Below are 21010 nucleotides of genomic sequence, written 5' to 3' on the forward strand. Positions count from 1 at the left end.
GGTGTTCTAGGATGAAGTGCAGTCCCATGTTGACTGCATCATCCGCAGACTGCAGGTAGGCAAACTGCAGGGGGTCCAGCAGGGGACCTGCGACACTCTTGAGGTGGTCCAGCACGAGACGTTCAAAGGACTTCATGACCACAGATGTCAAAGCGACAGGCCTGTAGTCATTCAGACCAGAGATTGCAGGTTTCTTGGGGACTGGAATGATGCTGGAGCGTTTGAAACAGGTTGGAACTTCGCACAGTTCCAGAGATCTATTGAAGATCTGAGTGAAGACTGGAGCGAGCTGGTCCGCGCAAACTTTGAGGCAGGATGGGGACACATGGTCCGGGCCTGCCGCTTTGTTAATCTTTTGTTGTTTGAAGATGCGTCTCACATCCTGTTCATAGATGGTTAACCCAGAAGTCAGAGGTGTGATTATGGTCGGGGGTGCGGCCGGGTGGATATGGGGTGTGAAAGTGTCCTTTTCAAATCTGCAGTAGAAGGTATTCAAGTCGTTGGCTAGTGTGCTATTGTTCTCAGCTTGGGGGGATCGTCGCTTGTAATTAGTCAGCGATTGGAATGCATGCCAGACTGATTTAGAGTCGCTTGCGCTAAACTGTTTTTCCAACTTTGCTGCATAGTTCCTCTTTTCAATGTTAATTTCTTTAGTCAGCTGGTTTCTAGCTCGATTATACGGGGCCCTGTCCCCACTTCGATATGCGTCCTCTTTAGTCTGGCGAAGTTGCTTAAATTTGGCAGTGAACCACGGCTTGTTGTTATTGTATGTGCGAAATGACTTTGTTGGTACACACACATCTTCACAGAAACTGATGTAGGATGTGACAGTGTCCGTATATTCACCCAGGCTGCCAGCTGAGTTTTCAAAGACACTCCAGTCTGTGCAGTCTAAACAGCTTTGAAGTTCCATCTTGGCTTCATTGGTCCACTTTTTCACTGTTTTCACTGTAGGCTGCGCGCATTTAAGTTCTTGTCTGTACGTCGGTATTAAGTGAATTAACCCACACAGGCACGGGGAGAACATGCAAACTCCACACATGAGGGGCCGGGATTTGAACCCCGGTCCTCAGAACTGTGAGGCAGACGTACTAACCAGTACAACAGCGTGCTGCCCCGTTGGTAATAAACTAATCAAATTTCATGAGACAAATATTAGAATGTAGTTTTAAATGTCATTTCATTGCTTCTGACTCCCCATCATAAGTAATTAGGTGAAACAATTACAATAAATGTCCAATATTCTAATTACAATGAAAAATATTGCCAGCACACCAGCCTAAACACAGAAAACGTTTGCTGTTTTTCATAGAGAGCAGCAAACTTTTGTGTGTGTCTATAACTGAGGAACAGCGCTGTACAAGTTAAATTCCCAATCTATGTGAAAACAATCCATTTTGTAATAATACCGCGCGCTTGCACTGAGTGAGCGCGGCCGCACACAGCATGCTGATTGGCTCCAACCTTTCCTTTGTGACGTCAATGCCACAGCCAATGGCGTGCTTTGCGCTCTCAATTGCAGCGTGCGGCTCCTCGGCTCGACACATTCCATCAAAAAAGCTGCCGCGGCTTTTCGTCGACTCCAGCGAAAATGGACACCGTCGTTTTGGGAAGGTCGGTACGCAGAGACCTGTTCGGCATTGTGAACCGCGAGCGGGTGGACCGAGAGTTAGAAGTGAAGCTCCGCCAAAGTATCCAGGAGGACAACCTGCGCTGGAATTTCAGCTTCCAGACCGAGACGCCGCTGCCCGGCAGGTTGCAGTGGGAGAAACAGCCCGTGGAGCACACCGCAGCTTTTTACCACGAATCCTCCTGGGACAACGACAAGTCTTCTTCTCCCAGGCCGGGTATGTACACCCGTTATGGAAGCTTTCATGCACGGTGTGCTGTCCGGAAAAAAAAAAAAAAAAAAAAAAGCTTGTTATTCGTGACGTAGGCCATCTGAGCTAGCTTAGTAAGTAACATGTTACGTCGTTCATTTGAGAAAACCTTGCTTTTGGTGTTTTCTCTCCGAGAAGCGCTCGCCCTGTCGTCACAAAATGGTCACGTGCTGTGCCGCTTGTCATACGCCCTTTGATGAACGGCCGACCGGGAATCCTCGGGTTACACTTATTTAAGTTGTAAACTTATCGGCTGTACACACAGATGTGATCCCACAAAGCCTTAAGCGCTTTTACCGCATACCAAATAAACTTGAAGCTCACTGAACGCTTTTGGGAATCGAACCTGTGAGCCAGATGCTATAACCACACTACCCACCGTTCCACTGAGCTGCCTTCGCTCAACAACGAAGATGAAATACCTTTTTTTGTTGTTATTTTTCAGTGTGTGAGGAGACTGTGGAGACCGAACAGGAGATCTGCTCGTCTAACAAGCGTCCTGCTGAAGTCACCCCTGGCCCAAACAAGAAGACACTGAGAAGGTTTCCAGTCAAGAGCTCACACAATTAATATACTACAAGTAAGGATTCTGTGCCATATATTATATTACAATAAGAAAGATACAGTGAACCCTCGCTATCCCTCGCCTCGGACCAAGCATCGATGTAAATAGTGAGTAGTGGACCCCCCCCCCCCCCCCCTATAAAATGCTAACACAAATATGGCAAATGAGTGTATCTCTGCGATTGACTGGCGACCAGTTCAGGGTGTACTCCGCCTCTCGCCCGAAGATAGCTGGGATAGGATAGTGTAAACCGGCTGGGTTTTGGGTGTGACCCTCCCTGTGTGTTGGGTTGGGATTGTGTAGCCCAAAATGGGTTGAATGTGACTCTGCTGTTTGGGTTCATCCATCCATCCATCTTTCCATTTTCCGTACCATTTTTCCTCACTATGGTTGCGGTATGGTATATGGTTGCGGATGAGGGTCTGTGAGGGTTTTCTTCAGGTACTCAACTCGCAGCACTTTTATTTCTCAAAATAATGAATATTGGTACACAGGCGCTTTATAAGTCATATACAAACAGGTAATATAACAATACTCTCTGGCAAATACTCTTCAGATTCTGTATCTCATTGCGTGCACCACACTGCCCCTCAGAGGTCAAGACGTGCACAGCAGGAACAGCGATCCCAACGAGGATTATTGTTCTCTGTTTACAAGTAAGATCACTTGATCAAGCCTTTACTAACATTCCATACTACAAAATAAGTACAGGATGTATGATTATTGTTGATCGGACCAATATTGGTATCGGTCAAAACTTAAAGGCTGCGATATCTGTATTGGAGCGGAAGTGAAAAAGTAGGGACACCGCTAGTGTCAACCCAGCAGTTGAATTCCAAAATTGACCCAGCATCGTCTTGAGAAATGACCTCATTTCTTTCTCCTTCAGCTTGTCGGAACTCCTCTGAAATCTTCCATCTTCCAAGGTGTTGTTCACTGTCAAGCCGGCCGGCTGGCAACCGGTGGCCAGCGCTAACAACTCCTCCTTTAATAGGGTGTTTAGCAGGGCATTTGTGCGTCATTTTAGGCATTGCAGAAAGAGCACACAAATACACAGATAGATTGGCTGAAAATAGGTGGGCTTTACAATGAATAGTTGTTAGGTTTTACTGAAAATTTTGCAATTCGGTGTGTTTTGGTATAGTTAATCAACGGGGGTTCACTGTAATTAGTTGCCGATGAATTAATACTGTTCTTTTTCTCTATTTCTCCCACAGTAGATGTGTTGGTCTCAAAGGCACGTGTTCCAGCAAAGTTATACTAAAATGGAATCCATCTGCATCTGCAGATTGATTATGGCAATTAGTCTAAGCACTGCACTAAATAAACTGTTTGATACTGTTATTATAGCATGTTATTCAACATACTTTGTTACAAAGACGCAGTATAAGATGTGTATATATAATTTAGTTCTTTATTAAAACATTTTCCTCAAATGACCAAATCTGTTGTGTATATTTTTTATTAGTAGTAGTATTTGAATTGTATTTAACACACCCCTCCATGCGCCCCAGCCTGGTTCTAATGCTGTAGTTAAAATGGATAAAGTATACATGGATGATGCATTAATCTGCAGCCTAACAACAATATTAAAAATAAACCAGTTAAACCGCATAAAGGCCATTAATTGTGGTCAATGATATAATTCTCTAATTGGGTTTTTTTCAGCCCAAGTCCTGTGTCCTCTGTGCTCATTTTTATGCTAAAATATTGAATCAAGAAAGACGCTAGCATAACATTTGGTGCAGAGTACTGGTTCAGCGGGGGGCATGACAACACCCTGTCTTTGGTACAATTAGTTCAATAACATAATAAACAATGCATAATAAATACCTGAAGTGATTCTGGGTGTATTAAGGATATATTGTGTATGGATAAAAATAGAAAGAGTGGAATGGTTGTGTGTAGTTTTTGTTTTGTGTGTGTCACAGGCACACAGATCTGGACTGCACTAAGGTCACTGAAGTACATTTTAGAAAAAGTAAATCCTAAACGTACAGTCGACCAGCAAATTCTTTGACCTGGGCCTACTGTACAATGTCGAGTACAAGTACAGTACCTTCACTCTCAAGTCAGTTTGCCCTAAAAGCTTTAATGGAGTGTCAAGGAAACAAGGTATGACTGAGGTTTGATTATAAACTTATACTATACAACTTTTAAATAGATTGAGCCAAAATACTGAAAACTGCTTTGAAAAGAAAATGCCAAAAAATATCACACAGCATCAGAGCAAAAGACAAAAACATTACACCAACCCTCTATGATAGACCTAGCACATGAAAGTGCTTACAGTGATGCACACTTGATTGTCATCTGAATGTGGTCAGAATGAAAACTGTGTACTAACACCTTGGATGCAGTATAGAGCAGCCACTACTATGTGATACAGACTTGGACTGTGTGTGTGTTTATAACAAGATGTCATCACTTTATAAAGCATTTGACATGTGCAAAAGGGAGACCAAAAAAAAAAAAAAAAAAAATCAGACATCCTTGCCTCATATTATTCACTCACAGTGCTATCAAACTAACATGAATAGCATGGATTAAGAAAAGGCAAGAACCATGTTTGTCTAAAGATAAATGCACAGAATTCAAGTTCGAAAAGGAGAAGTAACCTCAGCTAAACATAGACAGATTGCACGCAGAAAAGTTATTTTAGTGGCTAAACGTCACTGATTAAAAGGCAGTCCGTCAAGACGACGAAATCAGCTAAATCAGCGTGAGCACTCTTTAGAGATTAAATACACTATATCAGTCTTGTCTGGCCAACAGATGGTGTCAGTAGAGAACGGAACAGTCACGCTGTGATACTGATCTGTAGTAACAGGTTGGCGGTTTATCATCACCGCTGACAGAGAAGACACAAAAGCCACTCAAACAGCTCAACGTTTCTTCGCGACTACTTCACAGTGAGACGCAACACTTGGAAAAGTCCAAAATTAGGAAAAGACAGGTTTGTGTGCCGCTGTAGCGAGGTGAGCCTGTTTCGACCGCCATGGAGGTCATCCTCAATTTAAATGTGGAGTCACACACGGGGTGGAACCTTTACAGTTTCCATTACTTCAGTGAGCCGTCTTTATTGTGGACTGTTTATACTGGATTCCAGGTAAACAAAACCAGAGAGCACATCTGTGGCTCAGGAATGAGAGCAGGAAGCAGAGCCAAAGTGTTGTGATGTTGAGCCAACGCACGAGTTGAGCTGGTGGTTCCACTAGAGGTGCTATGCCTCTGTCAGCTGTCAGTCATGTGATTTACACTGAGATCACGCAAGTTCGGGCCGGGCCTCCATTTCTCCACGAGAGGCCGTGCGCGCTCGCATGTACTCGTTGCTCTGAGCCGCTCTCTGAGTCCCGTTGCCACGGCGCCATCGCCGTGCCGCCAGGAAAGTGTTTAGGCCATACACAACTGTAGCCAGGAAGCCAAAGGTCTGTACACAAAAGGAACTAGGAAGTGAATAACAATGCACAATTTGAGTGGGAAACTAAACATGACAAGCTGTTCATGAAACAAGTGGAAGTTAATTTAGATTATTGCACTTGCAGTACAAATATTTAATGATGCACATTTGTGTTTAGGCAGGCAAATGGCTACGAGCTGTCGCTTGGTCTTTTTTATTTTTTTGCTTTGTATTGACAGGCAACTTTTCAGTTATGAGTGCTCTTTAAACACGCCAATTTATTTATGTATCCATGAAATTTGTACTGGCCTGGTCAGGCCAGCATCTGTAGCATTTTGGTAGCCCGACACAGCGCCATACTGGCCCTAATGGGCCAGTGTTGATGTTGCACCCTGGTCCTGGTAGCACAAACTCGAGTTGCACATTGTACCGGTACTAAAAGAGTACCGCAGCAGTATCCGGTCAAAGACCGTACTACACCGCATCTTTTTAGTACCCTTTTTGTTTCCCCAGCAGTGTGGCTGTGTGCAGTTTGACAGATGGCAAACAATTCTCCAAATAACAAGCAAAACATGCTTGCTTCAAGCTCTATTTGTCACTCCCAGCTCCACTTGGATGTAAAACAAAAATAAAGAACGAACAGTCGCTACCTTAATGCTAACATACAGTAATATGAAACCATTAGCAAACCGCATGAAACATAACCGGCATAGACATGCATCTGAAATTAACACCGATGTTATGGTAATTATAAACCGTCTAACAACAAAGGGAGAAGTCCAGAGTGTCACACAGTATACTTATCTTCTAGTATGATAATTATTAATGAAGACACAGGAAACAATTGTACGCAATTTATCGCTCTTCAGCATAGAAGGAACTCACGTCGCAACAGATTACATGCGGGGAATTATGGCTGTTCTGAAGGAACAGCGTGTCTCGCCTTAACTAATGCACATGTATAAAATAACTAACTTGAAGCCTGGAAAGACTATCAACCTGCTCAATACTACAGTACTTTTAAATACAAAGTACAGTATACGTCACAAGTGACTCAGTATACCTCGTGCTCATAGTTTCACTACTGAAGCTATTATCTAAACAATACAACAGAGGAAAGAATAAAATATTTTAACTTTGATATCCTCCCATTGCCTTATAATCATTTTAAATTAGTTGAAGTTCCATATTTTACCATTTATGATCCACTGCTTTTAATGACATTTTAGGTTTTTCCCAGGGTATAATTTCAGTACTGATATCAAGGTACTTTATAAATGTATAGTATCAAAGTCAGAATCGATTGCGCTGAACATTGCGTTTGTGTTTACATGTCTTACCGATTTGCTTTTGTAATAAATGTGTTAAGTTGCAGAGGGAATTGATGTACGCACACCCTATATTTTGCCCTCTTAGGTTTGCATCACATTTCGACGTGTGCACAGCAATGAGCCTGAGCCCACTTACTTACCACTGCAGCTATTTCAGCTCCACTGTTGTGGTTTAAGCAAGCAAGCACGAGGGATGACAAGAAGAAGAGGAAGGTACTAACTGCCGTGTTACCCAAATCCTATAGGAACACACAAAAACATCATACACATTGTGAATTAGCCAGTTGTTGTGACTGCAACAGAAGAAAAACCATTTGGTTTGCTATAATAACCACTCAGATTGCACCCCTGTTGCTTCATTATAGTCCATTTAAAAGGAAGTACATAGTTCAAAATTAGGGAACACCTCATATTGCAGACAAAGACTATCCCCCACGGGAGAGAAAATGAGAGCTACTTCCTTTACATGTGTTCCTTTCCTATTTTAAGACAGTTTGGGGTTAATGATGGTATTCTGTGTTGGGGGTTGCCTGCCTGATTTAAATTATCACTGGCATGCTTTTTGTTGTCATACGACACAATAGATTCGCACAACTGCAATGACAAGTGGTCACACGCTGGGAAGTAATTCACAATGTCACACCAGGGTGGTTTAATCAGTAACCCAATAATATGGACTCATAATGATGGAAGTAATCCAAACCATACCCTACTTAGCACAAAAACTGGGCATACCCCCACCCACAGTTCCATTTGACACACCCAAGCAGTTAAACAGGATCTAGTCTAATTTTTGAGGGTCCTTAAGACGTCTTATGTGAGGAAGCAAACACATTACACATCCAGTCAGTTCACTCTCACACATTCCATGTTTTCGCCCAACCTGACACTCTGTAAAACGTTAAATAACACCAGACCAGACCAAACCACTGGCTCTCTGGTTGAGTCCAGTCCTCAGTCAGTGCCGCTACGTGAACTTTCCACCCCCCGCCCCCTGTTTGGCCGTTAGGTCAAGCAGAAAGGAGTATCTGTATTCCTTTAATGCGGGAACAGTGTCCCGCATTACTGTTCGCACAGTTTTACTGTTCACCCCTATCCGCCCTCCTTTCCATCAAACAAGGGACACAGTCTCGCCCTCGGGCTAGGCGGGGACTGGCTACATTGTGGGCCCTGCGGGTTGGGAGGGGCGTCTCGCTCTCCTGGGGATTGGGGGAGGAGGGACTTGGGTGATGGCATTGGGTCTCTGCGGCCTCCTCCGGGTGGCTGCTTTTCGGGACGCCTCGGTGGGGCCAGTGAACCGCCCTGGGTTCCTCAAGGTGGGACCTGTCCCATCCACCGGGCTGCTCTCGGGTGAACTCCTGGGCCCAATCCCTGATTGGGTGGGGTCCTCAGCCTCTGCGGTGCAGGCACAGCAATTTCAGCACACTTCTGTCAGTCATTGTTCATGCAAATCGGTGTCAATTCACTTGCATGTGTCCGCAGACACACCCCTTGGACTTAGTCGCTGGGTGTGAGGCCACTCACTTATTGTGACAAATAACTTGTGAATGAATTGCTTGGGTATCCCCTCGCCTCTTACCAACTTCAAAGGCTAATCCAAAATGCATCCTCCAGGAAAATATTAGGTACAGTATTTTTCCATTTTTATTGGCCATTTCTGAATTTGAAGTTTGTGACATAATTCCTAACGTCGCTTAATACATTTAACATTAACATCGGTAAACTAATTAGATAATTGTAGGTATGTTTCCTAATACAAGATATACTAGCGGATCAGCTCGTCGCCAATGTTGCGTGTGCTTCGCAGTTCCGCTGGGACCGCAACCTGGGTCACGACCCACAGCACCTCAAGGCGAAAATACAAAAGACCAGTGCAACAAATATGACACTGGCTGATCTGATGAGCAAAAATGTTGCTTAAACATAAGAGTAGCAATAGAGGATGTCCGCTCCAGAGGTGGGTAGGGTAGCCAAACATTGTCCTAAAGGAAGAATACTGTTACTTGACAATAATGTGACTCAAGTAAAAGTAGCCCTCCCGAAAAACTTGGAGTAAAAATACACAGTGAAATAATTCCTCAAGTACTGAGTAAATAGCAAAAAAAAAAAAAAAAAATTAAAAAAAAAAAATTAAAAAAATTAAAAATTAAAAGAAATATATAAGAAAACCTAGAAATTTACTGCAAGGTGTTTTCTCAAGTTATAAGTGAGCTGAAATGTCCACGTTTAGGCAGAAAGTGCCAGACGAATACTACAATACATGAAAGCTGTTGTTTTTGTTTAAATGTCTCAATGTAAAACAAGAGAAGCGCACCGTTTCCTTCATGGTAACGACGACCTTCCCAAAATGGTTGCCATTTAGGCAGGACGAGCAGCCGGGCTGGCTTATCTTGTGTTGATGTTGTGTGAGGTCATGTGACTTTCTTTTGTCGTTTGATTGGTGAACTAGACTTAAACATCACTAGCGCTTAAATTAGATGACGCAAACAGCGGCCAATGCAGAAGTCGAATTTGTAGTCTCGCGCACGAAATAGCTGATAAATAAGCAATAATTGATAAAAGTAGCGAGCGACATTTTAGACATTGTAACGGAGTAAAAGTACCGTTACCGCTAGCTGCCAGCGTCCCAAGGAGAAAAACTCATCGGATCTATACGATTAACGTAAATGGCCTATTTTGAGTTCTAAATTAATTTCGCCGAAAGGCGACTGATTTGCATGTATGATTAAAGCCATTGAAAGCACTCTTAAAAATGCACGCCTTAATATGACCGTATGACTTTTTGAAAGTTAGATATAACACAACCGGACTTCAACTGAAAACCAAATTCCTCTCTCATGTACAGTCTACACTAAACTTTCATTACTGCATGGAATATTCAAGCCAGCTTTCTGAACATACTAGAGTCTGCGGCTGACCATAAAAGCATTTACTTTATAAAAAAAAAAAAAAAAAAAAAAAAAAAAAAAAAAGGGAGCTGGGGTGGCGTTAGACCGACATCATACGACATCAACAATTTAAAGCATACCGTATACTGTAAATTGAAGGAAAACATCTGTTTAAAAAGTAGTGTTATGTTTGAGCTGTGACACTGTGACTAAACATGTATTTTTATACAATAACGCATTTATCTATTTACATTTGAATAAAAAAAATAAAACAATTCACCTGGATTCTTTTAGTCCATGACACAAACAAAAAGAGTAAATAACCTTTTCAGCAGTGCTTCTTAGGTCACCCTAAAAGTATTAAATATAATCCATAAGTTCAAAGACCACTTCAGTTTTAACAAACAATTTTTTCAAGTAAGAATATTCATACACAGCAATTTAAAAATAAAATATGAACAATCGATTGTATTTAAAATAATGGCGTGCAGAGCCGACAGTTTGTTTTCAAATCCTCGACTCAAAGTAAACCATCAGAATCCATTTAATAGATTATTTTACCAGTCTTAATTTTTGACCAGCGTACAATAGTTCTGTCAAGTAGTAGAGAAAGTGGGCAGAAGTATTGTGTTGAAACCCTCCATGAGCATTCCATGATTTTATATATATATTTTTTGCATGTGTGCATCTGTGGCAATGGGTTTGTTTGCTTTCTTTGCACTATATTTTAAAGCATGAACGGCTATATGAATAAAGTCTGATTGATTTATATCTTACAGGTTATACAGCGCTATAAAGTTGCCCCTTTTAATATTTGGCTTGTCCAGTTAGCCAGTAGCAACAAACCAGTGGTGTTGTTAAACTAGCTGAAAGGAGCACCTATGCCACTTGAAAGGCAACTGTAGTTGGGCCAAAGATTGAATTAAACCTAGTGCGTGTACTCTGGGAACCTAATTAATGCATGCATGTATGTAAACGTGCTGAATGTGTCCGCAACGAGTCGACAGTTATTGAGTTCTTTTTTTTTTTTTTTAATATATATATATATAAATTTATTTCATATCAATCAATTGTTTTCCCCTTAGTATCGCCTAATTTTTCCCTAAAGTCGTGATTTAATTGACAGTTTTAATCAGCTTCCATTATTTATGCAAAAGCACCACATTCGTCTAAAATACGTCACCAACATTGTGGGGCATGCTGTTATTTCTACGTAGAACGGGCTGGAGTGGAGGGCTTAGGACCTGGCTTTTCCCAGAAGCACTGCCAAAGACACTATAAAAGGGTGAAATTGACGAGACGGAGTCTCATAGCACATAATCATATGCTCAAAACCCTCGTGCAGAATTTGCTCAGTAAGTACAATGGCCGCATCGAGCATTACTTTGAAATGAGTGAAGGGGGAGTAAGAGTGGTTGTAAGCTACCAACAAGGTTAAAAAAAAAAAAAAAAAAAACAGGATTAAAACCTAAAAGTGGTGTAGCTACAATACAAAATTAAACTTCTTTTCTGTTTTCATGAAAATCATTACAATAGAAGACTGAACAGCCACAAGTCCAGTAAGGACTCACCTACTTTTTAAGGACACAAAAGAGTGGGTGAGTCCTTACTGGACTTGTGCCTGTTGATGAATAAATCATGATTATTCTTCAGTTCAGTTAGGTGTAATTATCCTACAGTGAGTGAGTGGGAACCACATTAGGCCATGACCAGACAGTCCAGCAAACCACAGGAGAAAAGTAAATGATAGAATGTAAAGAAATGTTTGAGAAAAAAAATAAATGAAACCTGAGGATTTCAATTATATGAATGCTGCTGGTCACAGCTCAGGTGCCCATTTCTCTAAATTCACAGTCAGTCAGTAAACAACTTTAAAAAATAAAAATAAAAAACAATAAAAAACATTTAGGCCAAATGAATACCATTTGTCCTTGCTTGAGGCATAACAGCCTACCAATGAAGTTATAAGGCCATCTGATAGCTACAGTTGGATCTGGGCATCTGGCTTAACATCCACTGCTCAACTATGACATGTAAGCTGTGTGGCTTCTGGAATTATAGCTAGAAGCTATTTTCCACTCCATGCTGCTCAGACAACACCATCTTGTGTGTTTGGGGAAAAAAGTAAAATGCAAGCAGTGTAAAGAAAACCAAACAGCTCATTTATTTACAGCTGAAACTGCATGTTTTACTGACACTGGCTCCCAAGGGCCTCTCACCACCCTTCAGACTCTTTACAACCTTGCCTATGGAGGATCCTAAAAATGTTCCCTTTACACGCTAATCAGGAGGGGAACAAGCCCTGCTGTGAATAGTTAAAATCTGCGAGTAATTCACACGCCCCCAGCAAAAGGTGTATACTTTCCTATAGATGCCTCTATAACACTACTTGTCTAAATGAAACTTCTGTCTGTGCAGGGGGACTTGGTTCTGTGGCATAATTCCAAATGGGAAAAATTGCTTCGGTTCACGAACAGTTGGAAGTCAATAAGTTCGGTACAGTGGAACCTCAGATCACAATCTCAATATGTTATTAAGTTAGTGATCCAGTGTTCCACTGTAAATATCACAAAACAATGAGGTTCTTCTGGATGCAAAAGCATACACAATAATGTGGCTGATGTGTTGTTAATATCCACAAAGCAGGCTTGAAAATGGATTACCGGGTAAAATAAAAGCAGATGAATCATAATGTACTAATGCGTGGCTCTCAATGTAGCATGATTATACCCAACATCACTGTAAGCATAAAATACAAATATCCTGATGTACATTGCCTCTGCACAGCATGCAACGGTTGGTGCCTGCGGCACCTGTGATGACTTGTGTACCAACCGTAAGGTTCCAGTTGATGTGAGGCACTTTGGTATGCAGGTTGAGAGAGAAAATCACCAAGAGTGTGCCTGTGACCACAAAGGCAGTACAGCTGACAAACTCGAAGAAGTAGACGCCACTGCATGGGGAACACATCATGATGGTTTCTATGCAGATGAACCCAATAACTGACAGGACCTAGAGGGAGATGGATCAAAGGTGAGGGACAGTTAACATACTAAGAAAGAGATGGGCAATATCAGGATACATTACCAATAAAACGATAATTACTGATACAATTGAGATCATATGCACAGTCTACAACATGATTTACCTCTGTACAATCTAACGAGGTCTCATGCTAGAGCGTTAACAAAAAAACATTGACAGATATTTTTCTTTGAAACAGCCTGGGAGATTTTAATTTGAGATTTTTCTAAAACTTTGGCTACCTTATTTACCAACTGTGGCGAAAAAGTAGCTTACCATGTGCACCAAGTATTTTAAAGTGTGAAAAGTTAGTTGAATTTTGACAAAGTTGTTCCAATACCTTTTGGGAAAAGCTACTGAGTTGACTTTTTTTTTTTCTTTTTTATAAAAAGGTTACACATTCTTCACATATTGGCTAACCATGTTTAGACCTATACTAACTAGCTAATGATTTACAATGGTAAATCGTTATCCAGTTAGTTTAATATTAAGGTAATGTTTGCATCATCATCTAAAGGCAATACATGGTTTTGGTATGAAACAAAGCTTAGTCTTAATGTAAAATTCCATCTGTTTGTATGCATTGCATTAAAAAAAAGGAAAAACTAACAAGCAACAAAAAATTTTTATCAATGAATGTTTATTTTTATAGTATTTTTTTTAAGGTAAGTCAATACAATAATTGAATTTGGCGTCAACTACATCATGTTGCTAAAGTATTTCACGATTTGATCTGGAAACAAAAAGTAATAGGCCTAACTACAAAGTGGCATTAAAATGGATGCTACCTTTGCTCAAAAGGTAAAAGCGGTACATGTTTTCAGAACAATTTTTAGCTAATTTTCCATCGCTGATATTCGCAGGGACTATTCACTAGTGTTGACTGACTATTCTGTAGTTTGAGTTTGGAGAGGGTAAAAAAAACAAACTTGAAGTGTAACAGAAAAAAATAGCATGCACAGTTTTTCAGCATAAAGGGAACTCAAACTTGCACCATTTGTGAATGTTTGTTCAGAAATTCTGGGCTGTCCTGATGATGAAGAGATTATCCTATGAATAGACCAGAGGCCATGAACCCATCTCACGAGTCCACTCCTGGCAGCCCGTGTGGATGCCTTCCACCAGCAAAGACATCAACAAACCACAGTATGAGAGGAATTCCACTATTTAGGTGTTCTTTTGCCATTGAAGGCCCGGCAAAACCGCATGCAGATTATTGGCTGGGTGAGTGCGATCCAAAACCCAGAGATTCAACATAACGAAGCAAAACACCACAGCAACATCCCGCCTCAACTACGTCTGACATTGTAGAACAATGAACTTGCGTTGAAAGTTTAACAGGTTCAGCATTAACTATGCATGCGTATGGGTTTTGAATTTAAAAAACAGTACTTCCCAACATTATCCAACCCCTTAGGGCTGTTGTAAATTAAAAATCACAAAAATAATTCCAAGAATATACAAAATATACTCAAAAGGATTCATATTTCACTCAGATTTCCAATAAAACAATTTCTTATTCCTCTGGAAAAGCCATAGTGTTGCCTGCACTCTGCTCACTGTGTCATTCAGAGTAATCTTGCAACAAAACACAGACAACCTAACTGGCTTGGCTGGGGGTAAGAATGCAAGCAATCCAACAACAATTTATCAAAGCATGGAGCTGGATGCCGTTTTTGCCTGCTACAACCAAAAGGGGTTACACCCAAACAAGAGTCCAAGGCTGCAAATGCTTAGGGATGATGTCATGTCTATGAGAGAAAAACCATTGCTTCCCCAAAAGTCCCCGTGTAGCAGGTGTCGAGCTGCCTAACAGTAGGATGAGAAGGAGGGGCCACAAAGCTCCATATTAGATAAGCTCGTAAGTAACGATTAGATGTTCACCTTCACCCCTACACAGTCTGTGCAAATGCATAATCACACAAAACCTCCCTCTCACTACTTGTGTGTCAAGATTGTTGTTATCATTTTAGACACCAAAGCTTTTGGGGAAATGTGAAAACAAAAGACTTCCTGTGCATACAAAACACAACAAACAAAAAAATGCCCCAAAAGTGGTAGTGTGGGAGTGCTTAAGCAGCAACCCACAGTCTGTGTGCTGGAAACCATTGCTAGCTTGAGTGCAGGTTCAATTTCACCACAGAGGATAAGGTGAATGTGCAGTCCATGGCATGAGTTTCTCCCCACATGCCTGCACAAAATTCTTTATTTTTCCCTCCCAGAGCTGAATAAGTAACATTTCAACCCAAAGCGACCGCAGTGCCTCTCTCAGCAGGAAGTGCTCACAGACATTTGGGACCATCTGGAAAGTTCATTACATCTAGAGCACAATATTTCAGTATGATTTGTCACAATAGTTTTCCAAAGGTGCTGGGAAGGCAAATGATTAGTGTACTGAAATTCCCAACAGTGAATGGGGAACAATCTGAATATCGCTTAAGCTTTGTTCAAGACAATACATGGTCAGGTTTCACGTGACAGAAGGTGGTGGTCAGAGGGGGGTTGGGTGGTACAGTATATAGTCTGTGGATACAATACAGTATAGTCTGTCTGAACTGTCAGTACAAGTCCAGCAAAAGCATGCATTACCATTCACCCATGGAAGATGACTTTCTGCAGCAAACACTATAGTTCTCTAGATATCAACACTCTACTAATACATCTCCAACCTCTTAGCACCAACTGAGTTCATACAGTTTGATTATCAATGACTTGTCCGCCATTCACTTTATTTTGTCCTTCATTAGGCACAGGATATAATTACATGACCCTATTTGGGACGGAGTATAAGCATTTACAGAATGAAGCAGTAAAACTGCCAGCTAAGGAAGAAAAACCATCTGGCAGTGAGACTTGCGGGCTTCCACTAACATACCAAATGCAAACTTGGATGGCGTTCAACTGTCCTCGTTTGTGAAGGAGATATACTTTATGACTCGCTTATACAGAAATATCTATCAAAGAAGACCAGATCATTCAGAATATAGAATGTTTGTAATGAGGGCACATTTGCTGATGTTTAACTGCAAACACTTTTTGTTAAGATAGGTGATTTACATTCCACGAGATTCACTGGTGGCCCACTTAAAAGGTTAAAAAAAAAAAAATATATATATATATATATATATATATATATATATATATATATATATATATATATATATATATACTACAACAGGTAATGAGACCTACAAGAAACAAATTGAAGAGAATATGGACTCCCCTTTTCTTTTCTTTTTTTGATTGTGGTCATTTTTTGGTCCATTAATAGAGAAAAACATTGTTCTGTGAAGACGGGAAGGGAGGACCACATTCCTCTGTTGTAGTTCGAATCATCCCATTGGAATTTGTTGGGGAGGTCAGGGCTCTGAAGTTCTTCAACACCAAACTCATCCAACCATGCATTTATGGACCTTGTTTGTCCACTAAGCACAATTATGCTGGAACAGAAAAGGGTACTCACAAAGGTGGAATTGTTCAAAATAAAAGCCCATTTTCATATTTTCAAATAAACACGCAGGTTAAATATCATACTGTAGCTGCGGGCTTCCGAAGTTGATAGTGGCTACTTGCACAAAAACAATACAACACTGTCCACATAGGAGATGACGCACAAGTCAGATTGTGAAGACTTTAGTGTTTTCTAGCGGCTGCTTTTCAATTTACACACTGTGGTGCCTGATAGTTTCCTTCAAACTGTTTATGTGGACAATAGAATGGGCGTATTGCACAGCATACACCAAGACATTTATCACAATCGGGATGTTCACCTGAGTATCATAGTCAGACAGGTGCATAAACTCCATCGAAATAAAAAATTTCCAGGAAGCAATATTAGAAACGGGTTTATACGATTAATCATCAAACTGTTGAGAGAGCATAGAGTAACATCTTTCAACCTCAAACTACATACTGTATACGGTGGTAATGTACTGATAGCGTGTAATCATCACGCCAGCGATAAAGTCATTCAGCATGACAAGACACTGACCAGAATGTCTCTTCTAGTTTTATTTGGGAGTATTAACTTAATCCATCACTTGAGCGCCGACTGGGTAGTCTAAATCCACGGTGACCATATGTTAGTTGCTAATTTATGGACACATGGTACGTCGTTACTCATTAAGACCACTTTGGGGAGTCTTTAAATCATCTGGCGGACAGTAAAACACAACTTACCACTTCGACTGCCTTGAATAGACCAAAGTAAGACTTGAGGTAGTCCACATTGCACCGAATGGCCCCCCAAAAGCTCCTCGCGTGGACTGGCTCGGTCGTAGGCTGGTAGGGGCTGCTGGCCCCGGAGATCATGGAGGTGTTGGAGGCCTCCCCGTCCAAGCCCTCAGCCTCCTCGGTGTTCCTCATGGCGGTTTCTCGCGGTGCCCAAGGGCTTGTGATGTCCAACTGAACAAATATGTTTCAAACCGCGCCGGTCGTCTTTATGCGCCAACAAGCCCAACTTGTACCATGTCGACGCGACAACGACGAGGGGGACGGAGCAAACGAGCAGAAAGGTCCACTTCTCACAGCCGCCCCGCCGGGAGGCGATAGAGGGTTCGCCGAGGTAGGGAGGTCGACACTCCGGGTTGCTTCCTGCTTGTCGCTTCCCTCCCACAGAGGCACTTGGAACTCTATTAGGCGGGTCACTTGTTTTCCACAGTCACATCACCACAGAGTGAGTGCCACAATGCGCGCAAAAAAAAAAGAAAGAAAGAAAATGAAACACACGCCTACCGGGTAGAGCGAGCCGTTTCTGTGCCCATCACGGCCCAGAGGGACCGACACCGAGTGCGAAGTCCATTGTTAGCTAGCGTCAACTTGGGGCCTGGTGTCCGGGTATCTGCAGCCCGCACTGAGACAGCTCCGCGCGGCTAGGCTCCTTTTAGATGCTGGGTAGCCTTGTCTCCGCCCCTCACAAGCTGCACATACTTAGGAAAACTCTCCGACAGTTTTCGAGTGCTCCCAAGCAGTCTGCGAACGCGAATTCTGCCAAGAAACACACGGCGGCGGACAGCTTTTCTTTTTCTCTCTTTTCCAATTGGCAATACCTGCGTAGTTAATATAAAACACATGCACTCCCTCCAAGTGAAGGCCTGGAAACTCATCTTTGTTTCCTGGGTAGAATTGTAAGACAATTGCTTGCTACTCGTGTGACTTAAGTGAGTCCGGGCATTCTTACTTTGGTTTCACGTATTTTGTACATTGTTATTTGTCGTGTAAATCTACGAAGGATACATTTTCCACTCCAAGTCTTTGGGTCGTTACAGTACTGTACTTTTTATATACTCTATTTAGCATTTACCGCCATCCGATGGATTGGTGTGGTATTACAAGGTCAAAGGGAACTTCCAAGGTGGGTCAAACCCAAGGCGTAGGGGCCAGATCAGGCCCGCCACATGTTTTTGTGGCCCACTAAAGCAATTAGTGTCTCCTTTACATTTCAGATTTGAAATGGATTTGTTTGTCAGAAAATCGATACCAAACTATAACATTTTCCCTCCATTTTTAGTAAATATTACAAGGATTTCTTTTTGCCAAATCCCATCTTAAAATATATTGAAAAATATATATATATTTGGTTGTATTTTCCATTACTTCTGAATTTAATTTCAATGCATTTAACACACATCCATCCATCCATTTTCTGAGCCGCTTCTCCTCACGAGGGTCGCGGGCGTGCTGGAGCCTATCCCAGCTGTCATCAGGCAGGAGGCGGGGTACACCCTGAACTGGTTGCCAGCCAATCACAGGGCACATACAAACAAACAACCATTCACACTCACATTCACACTTACGGGCAATTTAGAGTCTCCAATTAATGCATGTTTTTGGGATGTGGGAGGAAACTGGAGTGCCCGGAGAAAACCCATGCAGGCACGGGGAGAACATGCAAACTCCACACAGGCGGGACCGGGGATTGAACCCGAGTCCTCAGAACTGTGAGGCTGACCCTCTAACCAGTCGCCCACCGTGCCACCCTGAAAATTAAAAAAAAGACCATATGTTGAGTTTCCTTGTATTCTCACCTGTATTATTGCGGACAAGGAATATAGGTATTCAATACAAGCTCTTTTCTTTCAAAATCAATTTTGCTGTTCTGCCAAGAAATCAACATCTTCTAAATAAGTGTACAACCTTTCAGTAGGAATAGTAAAGTCTATCGACACAACTAAAGAGACTAATCCCCTTATAATTCAATGGGACTCTCCGGTCATTATTTTGAGACTTGGGGATAGGTTTGATTATTGATTTGAGCCAAATGGTGGGACCCAGGCTATACTCAAAACAAACAGTGAAATGAAATTAAAATATGACAAGTTATCAAAATGCAGGAACGGGGAGAACATGCAAAGTCCACACAGGCGGGACCGGGGGATTGAACCCGGGTCCTCAGAACTGTGAGGCTGACGCTCTAACCAGTCTCCACCGTGCCGCCCATTTAACACACATAACATTGAAATGCAGGGGCAATTGTGTATATGTAATAAAATGACTTGATTACTTTGAGCTGACATGATTTTCAGTCACAACGGCCCTCTGAGGGAACCATCCATCAATTCTCAAGACCGCTTATCCTGTTCAGGGTCACGGGGCGCTGGAGCCTATCCCAGCTGGCTTTGGGCATAAGGTGGACTGCACCCTGAACTGGTCGCCAGTCAGTTGCAGGACACAGATAGACACAGACAACCGTTCGCACTCCCATTCACACCATCACTGACTGAGTGCAAACTGAACCCACACTGCCCGCACCAAAGTCAGGCGAGTGTACCACTACACCATCAGTGACTTCTGAGGGAACCATTACTACGATGTGGCCCGAATGGAAATGAGTTTGACACTAATGGATCTTGCATGAATCTGCACCCCTATGTACTGCATCCTGTGACTGGTGGCAGTAGATTGACCTTGTAACACACAGGAAACAACATGGTTGTTTATGTAAAATTAAGACACAAGAGGGGCTTTTCCACCAACCAGCCCAGAAACTTTGAGTTCCTGGTAGCAAAAGGTTCATGTGGCCCATGTGGTTTGTGTTTCCATCTTTTTAAGCAAGTGAGGGTGATGTTACTCATTATCGAGACACCTACTGGATCGAGTATTTCAAGCTTTCAAGTTAGTCTTATTTTTGTCTTAATCTATCCAGCCATCCATTTTCTGTGCCGCTTAATTTCAATAGAGTCGCAGGCGTGTTGGAGCCTATCCCAGCTATCTCTGGGCGAGAGGCAGGGTACACCATGAACTGGTCGCCAGCCAATCGTAGGGCACATAGAAACAAACAACCATTCACACTCACATTCACCACGGGCCATTTAGAGTCTTCACTCTACCACCTACCACGCATGTTTTTGGGATGTGGGAGGAAACCGGAGTGCCCGGAGAAAACCCACGCAGGCACGGGGAGAACATGGAAATTCCACACAGGCGAGGCCGGATTTGAGCCCCGGTCCTCAGATCTGTGAGGCAGATGTGCTAACCAGTCTTAACCTATATTTCAAATATGTTTGATACCTTTAAAACATAACCCTTTATACAGGTGAGGCAATTAAGAACTGATTCTCATTCGCAATGCCAACCTAGCTGCAGAAAGTCTTTGAGGTAGCTGAGTTTTATTATATACAGGTGCATTAAAAAATCTTTTTAACATATTTATTAAATTTTATTGAGATGACATACCTAAATAGATTGTGCGAACGGAAATTTGCTGATGACAATAGATGTGATTAATCAGATGTAAAATGCAATAGGGACATGAGCCTGAAGCAGTTCCAATACAAATTTGAGAACAATAAATCACATCTAAAGTCATCTGCGAAGTCCGGCGCCCAGACTGGCTTCAGCCCGGAAACCTAAGCTTGGCGAGCACAGAATTTGTCCACCAAGTGTGGCTCAGCAAGAAAATGTAAAGATCGGTGTTTGGAAGT

General features: G+C 42.0%; 2 protein-coding genes across 3 annotated transcripts; one reads left to right on the forward strand and one right to left on the reverse strand.

Moving 5' to 3' along the window:
• The first annotated feature begins 1489 nt into the window (after positions 1 to 1489).
• On the forward strand, positions 1490 to 3883 carry LOC133399057 (cyclin-dependent kinase inhibitor 1C-like). Its single transcript, XM_061670151.1, has 3 exons — positions 1490 to 1847; positions 2326 to 2460; positions 3663 to 3883. The coding sequence occupies exons 1-2, from the start codon at positions 1592 to 1594 to the stop codon at positions 2448 to 2450; spliced, it is 381 nt and encodes a 126-aa protein (XP_061526135.1). The 5' UTR covers positions 1490 to 1591; the 3' UTR covers positions 2451 to 2460; positions 3663 to 3883.
• Positions 3884 to 4517: 634 nt separating this feature from the next.
• cmtm4 (CKLF-like MARVEL transmembrane domain containing 4) lies at positions 4518 to 17943 on the reverse strand. Of its 2 annotated transcripts, XM_061670148.1 has the most exons (5): positions 17823 to 17943; positions 17268 to 17734; positions 12900 to 13076; positions 7317 to 7415; positions 4518 to 5875 (listed from the first exon to the last, which is right to left on the reverse strand). In XM_061670148.1, the coding sequence occupies exons 2-5, from the start codon at positions 17451 to 17453 to the stop codon at positions 5711 to 5713; spliced, it is 627 nt and encodes a 208-aa protein (XP_061526132.1). In that variant the 5' UTR covers positions 17454 to 17734; positions 17823 to 17943; the 3' UTR covers positions 4518 to 5710. The 2 variants fall into 2 exon arrangements, with proteins under 2 accessions (XP_061526132.1, XP_061526131.1); XM_061670147.1 differs by lacking the exon at positions 17823 to 17943 and having other exon boundaries at positions 17268 to 17804.
• Positions 17944 to 21010: the final 3067 nt, after the last annotated feature.

Source organism: Phycodurus eques, chromosome 2 (assembly GCF_024500275.1).
Source record: "Phycodurus eques isolate BA_2022a chromosome 2, UOR_Pequ_1.1, whole genome shotgun sequence".
Classification (NCBI taxonomy): Eukaryota; Metazoa; Chordata; class Actinopteri; order Syngnathiformes; family Syngnathidae; genus Phycodurus; species Phycodurus eques.